The sequence below is a fragment of the Rhineura floridana genome, chromosome 11, assembly GCF_030035675.1.
Source record: "Rhineura floridana isolate rRhiFlo1 chromosome 11, rRhiFlo1.hap2, whole genome shotgun sequence".
Classification (NCBI taxonomy): domain Eukaryota; kingdom Metazoa; phylum Chordata; class Lepidosauria; order Squamata; family Rhineuridae; genus Rhineura; species Rhineura floridana.
In genome coordinates, this window is record NC_084490.1 from 32,475,416 (window position 1) to 32,483,511 (window position 8,096).

General features: G+C 38.5%; 1 protein-coding gene across 1 annotated transcript; it reads right to left on the reverse strand.

The window, feature by feature from the left end:
* Nucleotides 1-6,180: 6,180 nt before the first annotated feature.
* Nucleotides 6,181-7,128, reverse strand: LOC133367796 (olfactory receptor 14A16-like). Its single transcript, XM_061591899.1, has one exon. The coding sequence runs from the start codon at nucleotides 7,114-7,116 to the stop codon at nucleotides 6,181-6,183; it is 936 nt and encodes a 311-aa protein (XP_061447883.1). The 5' UTR covers nucleotides 7,117-7,128.
* Between the last annotated feature and the right edge of the window lie 968 nt (nucleotides 7,129-8,096).

The window sequence follows — 8,096 nt, forward strand, 5'->3', positions numbered from 1 at the left end:
ATTAAAAGGAAATGAGCCCAACTCGTTTCGGCCACATCAAGTTGGCTTTCATCAGGGGCAATTACAAGGTGTAGCTTTGAAGTTATCTTGTAGTTAAATGCTCCAGTTAACCTTAATAGCAATTTTTGTAATGAAATTTTGCAGCACCTAGTGGAGAAATATAGCAGCAAACCCAAAACATATCTGTTTGCTGCCTTCGTTGACCTCAAATCTGCCTTTGATTCTATCTCCCGAAACAAACTCTGGCAAAAACTAGAGGCCTCCACCATGGACCATCACTTGCTACTCCTCATATATAAACTACATGAAAGCACCTCCTTAAGAATTAGGTGCAATCCAGAGAGCCTCCTTTCAAGCCCTGTTCTAACCTCTACTGTACTAGCCCCACTACTGTTTAACTTTTATATAAACTCACTGCCTACAGCCCTTGACTGCCTAAATATACATCCTCCAAAGCTAGCCCACAGGCACCTATCAGTGCTACTATATGCTGATTATGCAGTAATTTTGTCACAGTCGCCTATAGGACTGAAGAGAGCCTTGTGAGTCCTTGCGCAATTCTGCCATGATGAACAGTTACAAATAAACTACCAAAAAACAAAAGTCATGGCCTTTGCTAAAAGACCGAGGATGTACAAATGGTCTATAAGTGGACACAAGATTGAACAGGTAAAGACTTTCAAGTATCTGGGTGCTGTTTTTCAGGCAAATGGCAGCTGGAAGGCCCAAGCAGAGTATGTTGCCCAATCAGCCCAAAGGAGTGCTTCTGCCATATTAAACTTTATCTGCACTAGAGGTGGCCATTATGTACCAGCGGCAATAAAGCTGTTCAAGACTAAGTCTTTAACACAACTTTTATATGGAGCACAACTTGGCCCCTATCCCAGTTTTACACCTCTGGAAGTAGTACAATCCAAATTTTTGAGGGCTGTCTTCCAAGTACTTCATTGTGTCCCAAATGTTGTCTTACGATTACAGGCTGGCCTGCAAAAGGTCAAAACCAGGATTTGGCTCGCTATTTTCAAATTCTGGCTGAAACTAATCTTTTTTCCAACTGGTTTGGCCCCACTAACACTATAGGACAGGTTCCAGTCATTATGGAAACAAACCTTGCCTCAAAAGCTCCAGCTATATGGTCTTTCCCTGGGCTACCTCATTTCCCAAGGATATGATATGGCTTGGTCAACATTTAGGCAACACATTGCTGATATCGAGTGTCAGCAAGACTTGGGCTTGTCCTCTAACTATGCCTCAATGGACAGAGCGCTACATTTCAATAAACCTGCAAACTATCATTTACACTCTCAGTGCAAAAACATCGCAGAGCTTTCACATTGGCATGTTTCAATGTACTTCCTTCTGCTATCCTGGAGGGCAGATATCATAAAAAACCCTACTACGATCATAAGTGCCTTGTGACGCTGGAGAGGTGGAAACAGTGACCCACATCCTCCAACATTGCCCATTCTATTCTGATCTACAAAGATCTTGAATTGTACCTCTCCTATCAATTCCCCAGGACAATCAGACACATTTTATGTCCTCCTACTTTCTGATCAAAATTCTTCTATCACCTCCAGTGTTGCCAAATTTTGTGCTGCAGCGATCAAAATTCGCCACGAAATGACTCTACCCACCTTGTAATTCTTGGTTGTTTTGTTTTGGATTTTATAACTATGCCTTGACAATTCTAGTTTATAGTATTGCATTTTAACAATTTTATCTGACTACCTCATTCTGGTCATTGACCGTAACAATAAAGATTATTATTATTATTATTAAATTGACCTTCAAGCCTTTCTGCCCAGATCCAGTTCTCAGTTGCATACAGCAGCGACACTCCAGTGGCTTGCATGCCGTAGTGTTGAGGCTTTAAACTGATTTCAATTTTCTGCCCGAAAATGACCAAAGTTAAAACAGAAGGTGCACATAGGTTGGGAGGGAATGAAACCTGACAGTAAATGTTTCCTTGTCAGTTGCGCCCCCCATGGTCTCCAGGCTTAACATGCAATTGAGAAAGGGAGCAGTGATACTAACCTTTTAAGAGGAATACCATGTGAATTGAAAGTAAAAATAACATAATGGAAGCTGTGGAATGTGAACCTGGCAAATCTATTGCAATGGCAAAAGGTTCATATTTACTTTAAAGTTAAGCTCCCATGTGAACAGGAACTAATATGATACAATATTTTGCCTTCTGTTTGAGGGGTACAGTTTCAGTAAAAAGATGACAAGGATTCATGCATGAATTTTTCTACCTTAGCAGCATTAAGAACATAAGAACATAAGAAGAGCCTGGGGGAAGCCCGCAAGCAGGACCCGAGTGCAAGAACACTCTCCCCTCCTGAGGCTTCCGGCAACTGGGTTTCAGAAGCATGCTGCCTCTGACTAGGGTGGCAGAGCACAGCCATCATGGCTAGTAGCCATTGATAGCCCTGTCCTCCATGAATTTGTCTAATCTTCTTTTAAAGCCGTCCAAGCTGGTGGTCATTACTGCATCCTGTGGGAGCAAATTCCATAGTTTAACTATGCGCTGAGTAAAGAAGTACTTCCTTTTGTCTGTCCTGAATCTTCCAACATTCAGCTTCTTTGAATGTCCATGAGTTCTAGTGTTATGAGAGAGGGAGAAGAACTTTTCTCTATCCACTTTCTCAATGCCATGCATAATTTTATACACTTCTATCATGTCTCCTCTGACCCGCCTTTTCTCTAAATTAAAAAGCCCCAAATGCTGCAACCTTTTCTCATAAGGGAGTCGCTCCATCCCCTTGATCATTCTGGTTGCCCTCTTCTGAACCTTTTCCAACTCTATAATATCCTTTTTGAGATGAGGCAACCAGAACTGTACACAGTATTCCAAATGCGGCCGCACCATAGATTTATACAATGGCATTATGATATCGGATGTTTATTTTCAATACCTTTCCTAATTATGCCACCTCCTCCCATTGTATCTCTCACTTTTTGTGTCAGCAGCTTCATCATCATTGGTCTGATTTTGCCTCCTTTTATCAGTAATAATACCTCTGGGGACTTCTTCACAAATTGCATTTATATGTGTGTGTGTGTGTGTGTGTGTGTGTGTGTGTGTGTGTGTGTGTGTGTGTGTGTGTGTGTGTGTGTGTGTGTGTGCATGCACACCTAAGGGTTTTTATAGAAGAGTGTATGCAGTTTAATGTAGAAATGAGATATGTGGGAGCAGGAGGAGGTGGAAGAGACAATGACGACAACTGATGGATCAGAAGTCCATCTAGTTCAACCTTCCATTTTCCACAGTGGCCCATGAAATATCTTGAGGAAACCCAAAAGTAGACCATGGAAGCCATAGCTCTCTCGCTCTCTCATTGTTGCTTTGATTGATGATGGAAATTGATGAAGGGAAGGGGGTGATTAGTGAGCACCTAGAGATATCAAACGATGATGAAGGGGGAATTCTGAGACCAACCTTTCTAAGTTGTTTCATCTGGAAGATAGGGCCAGGAACTTTCTTGTGGCACACCTGACATATCAACATGGATTTTTCATTCTAGGGTCTCTTGACCCTGTTTATTAACCATGCCAGCATCATCTTGGTTTTGGACCTTTCCTGATTTGCAGTATACATTCTAGCTGAGCTGTTCTTACTATGATTTTGAATAACACCCAAATATCTTTCAGATATTGGACACTTTGACTTTCCCTTTCAATTTCAATTTCACTAATCTTCTCATTTTGGAAAGATTCATATCCCTCAATATATAAAACAAATGTTGGCTTCCCAGAAGGATCGCTCTGCCTGTGCCTGCCTTTGAGACGAGCTCCCGTCTCAGAGGAAGCTTTTTCAGTTTTAAAACCAGTCAGAAGATTTTTTTGACTGGAAAAATTTTCTCCCAGGCAAGGGAGAAACCTAGAGATCATCCACAGAAGCTTCGTTGTGTTTGTTGGGGACTGGAATTCATTAGGATCGCCTATGAAAGAAGGTAGCCAGCAGCGTCGGATGGAGCCAGGGATTACAAACAAGCTCAAACTGACTAAGCGAGATGTTTTTTTTTCTTCAAAGAAAAACGGATTTTAACAGGCAAACATTCTTCTGTCTATTCTTATCACTTTGTTATCGTTACAGCAAAAGAGATTTGTTAAAGACTCAGCTACAAAGAAACCCTGGGTGAGTTATAACTTTCTCTTTTATACACAGAGTTAAGGAGGAAGAAAATAGAAATAGCCTATCTTTGTTTTTATGCAAAAAGCTGGCATGGAATTGAGCATTATAAAGTTACAAACGGATGAGGGGCATCTAATCTGAAGAGAAAAATTTGATTTATCTGATATTTGAGTATTATATGTCTGGGACTATTTTTTCTGGTCTACTTTTTTTTTTTGACGAATCTGCTTATTCTTTATGCCACTAATTATTTGGATGCTGTGAACTAAATTTGTTTTGCACTTTTGGACACATAAGAGATAAGGCAGTTTGTGCTGTCTAGAGGGTGATGTCAACAGGCTTGGAAGATTAACCCCTTTGTGACTGGAAAAAGAAATAAACTGTTCTTTGCTTGGGAATAGTGGCTATATTGGAAATTGAAGAGATTTTGTTCTTTTGGTTTTAAGAATGTCAATCAAGAAGGTGGCTGAGACCCTGGAAGGGGTTCTCTCTCTAGATATGTTTCAGAAAATAATGAATGAGATTAAGCTAACGAAACAAGAACTGGAACAGAACAGACAAGAAATGAAAATTGAATTTGGCAAAATGAGACAGGAGCTGAAAGAAATTCAGGATTCTATGAGAAAGGAGGTAGATGAGACCAAAGATATAATTGGACAAATAAAAGGAGATGAAAGAAAAATTAAAGGGAAGGTTCAAGCCCTGGAGATTGGAATAGATTTATCAAATATGGACTTGGGAAAAAAAATTGGATTTTATGGCTGTGATGGATCCAAGAGACAAATATTACTGTTTGGAACTCAGCGCTGTCCCTGAAGGAATTGGTGAAGAGATTAGAGATAAAGATATCAATGGTTTGAAAAAATTCCTGGATTGGAAGGATTTGATGGAACTTGAAATAGAGAAAGTTTACAGAATTAATTCCAGATATGTGACAATGGAAAAACTCTCAAGAGATGTGCTAGTGCATTCTGTAAAAAAGAGGAACAGAGATACAACTTTACAACAACATTTCAGTAATACATTCAGAATTGATGGCAAGGAAATATTTATGATGAAGGAAATTCCTATCAGACTCTTATTATATGACTATGACAGCAAGATTATTGGGTGTGCAAAGATGGAAGATGGAAGATGGAATCAATACTGATAACGGAAGAAGAGCTATTAAAATTATTGGACTTAGTAGACTTGAAGAGAGGGATCAATTGACATGTCTATTTGGAGAAAAATTGATGGATATATATCTCAAGGATTGGAAACTTCTCTTTGACTTTTTGTGGAAAGAATAAAATGATATGTTAATGAGATTTGATACTAATTAAGATAACCACTGGAGGAAGGTGATTTTATAATCTATTAAGAGACAGGTTTGTTATATATTATAGACCTATAGCTGATCTATGATAAATCGGAAGTCAATAGTTTTATTGTATTAGTTATTAATTTGTTCTTTTTCTTTTTGTTTTGTTTTGTTTTTGAAAATTTGAATAAAAATAATAATAAAATATATATATATAAAACAAATGTTGAATTAACTCCTGGAAAAAAATAGACACTCATGACTAAAAACAGCTTTTTCATTTTGGTTAATTACTTTTGAAATTGAATATCTGGAGGGCATCACGTTAGCTGTCCCTGCTCTAAACCAACATGAAACCCCAGATTTGAAGAAAGCCAATCTTCTATTTGAGGATTCATAAGCAATTGTTGCAAATAAAGAAGAACCAGAACCAGAGGAAGAAAAGAATCAGATAATTACTGAGACCAACTTGAGAACAACATTTCTGAATTTTGTCTGAGATAAGTCCTAGATGTGTCTCTAGTAACTGCGGATTGTAAGTAAACAAATACTACAGGAAAAATGTTTAAATCACAAAAATATTTAAAAATAACAAAGAACCTTTTAGTTAAATAGCTAAGAATGAGAAATTCCCTATTACAAGCTGGAAAGGTATAGATAAGACCTAATTTTTAAGTCTAATATCTGCTGTGCAATTAGTGTTTCCATACTTAACACTTGAAAGAATGTAGTTGTATTATGCAATGAGACTTTTAAACTTTTGAGGTATTATCCACACTGCAGTCTGTATGTCCTTGTTCCTGAAGCTGTAAATGATGGGATTCAGAACTGGTGGCAGAACTGTATACAATACAGCAGAAACCAAGTCCACTGTGGGGGAGGAAAGTGATTTAGCCCTCAAGTATGAAAAGAAAGCTGTGATTATGAATAAAGAAAAGACAGTCAGGTGGGGAGTGCAGGTAGATAAAGCTTTATGTCTGGCTTGAACAGATGGAATCCTCATCACAACTGAGAAGATGTAGACATAGGAAGCTAATATGATTGAAATACAAAGTAAGTTCACAGTGAACGCAAGGACAAAAACCAAAATTTCATTAATTTTTGTATCACTGCAAGAAATCTTTTGTAACTGAGGAATATTGCAGAAAAACTGTCCAACAATATTGGACCCACAGAAGCTCAGTCTAAATGTCATAGTGGTCTCCAGGATTGCATGAACCATGGCACTTATCCAGGAAGCAGCTGCCATTTGAATGCAGGCATCCCAGTTCATGATTAGCCTATATTGTAGAGGATGGCAGATCGCTACATAACGGTCATAAGCCATGACAGTGAGCAAGGCAATCTCAACACCAACAAACGTGACAACTAAGAAGACTTGTGTGACACATCCAGGAAAAGATATCACATTGTTGTTTGTCAGTGATACGGCTATGGTCTTGGGAACAGTAGTAGAGATGTAGCAAATATCTGACACTGATAGGTTGACCAGAAAGAAGAACATGGGGCTGTGAAGGTGGTGGTCTAGGGCCACAGCTGTAATGATAAGAACATTTCCCACTACAGCTGTTATGTAAATAAAGAGAAACATCACAGAATGTAAAATCTGTACATCATGCTCATTGGAGAATCCCATCAGAAGGAACTCTGTCACAGTAGATTGATTAGCCATTTAATTCCTTTCAAATATTCTGTGGAGGGAACAATACACTTGTTAATATAGAGCTGCAGTATAGAGAAAGCATAGGTTTATGGTTATAATGTCACAGCATATATAGTAGTTTCGTTAAGCTATTTGTTCTTGCCACACATAAAAAAATCAAGCACAATTTACGAACATCAGCTGAAGCAGGTGATATAATATGAAGGGAGAGAGTTCTTTATCTGAACGAGAAAAAATGTTTAAGAGAGGCCATTAGTTGTATGATATCCTCCATTAATACTGTGGTGGGGAACTGGATGTTGTTGGATTCTAACTTCCATCAGCCTCACCAGTCATGCCCAATGGTAAGGGATGATGGGAACTGGAATACACCATTAACTGGGGTGCCAAAGTTTGCCTAATCCACAGGTATCTACCATGCATATAAGATGGAAGCACTTAGGTGCTAATTTCAGGCAAATGTGTCCACGAATTTAGTCATAGTGTACTGTGTTTTAGAAGCATGCCATTAGAGAAAGAAAGATTCCCCATCCCTGATAGGATGAATGGATCAGCTTGGGTACAGATCCAAGGAATGACAAACCAGCCATTAGCCCAGTCAAATGCCCAGTCAATTCAATTGTTCATTTGTTCTGAAATCAGGTAAACTTTGAATACATGTATAAAACTTTAAAGTATAATGTTTGGCATCAAATAAATGTATCAATAAGTTCCAGATGTTTGCATATTGATATTATACAGCCACAACAGTGGTTGTATACTATAGTCAGCATGGGTTTTCCACATTCCGCAATGTTATATGGAAAATACATCCCCATGCCATTCTGATGCTTTCCATAAGCTCATTTCAAAACAAAACCTTACAAAACGTATAGTCCTGAACTCAGAAATGCTTCCTTAACAACTCTCTAAATTTTCATGGCAATACTCAGAACACTCAGAGGGAATTGAGAGTTCAAAGTGTAAAGAGAGAGAAAAAATCCAGACCC

Coding starts and splice junctions, on each gene's coding strand:
- LOC133367796 (XM_061591899.1), bottom strand. CDS start 7,116: ATGGCTAATCAATCTACTGTGACAGAGTTCCTTCTGATGGGATTCTCC.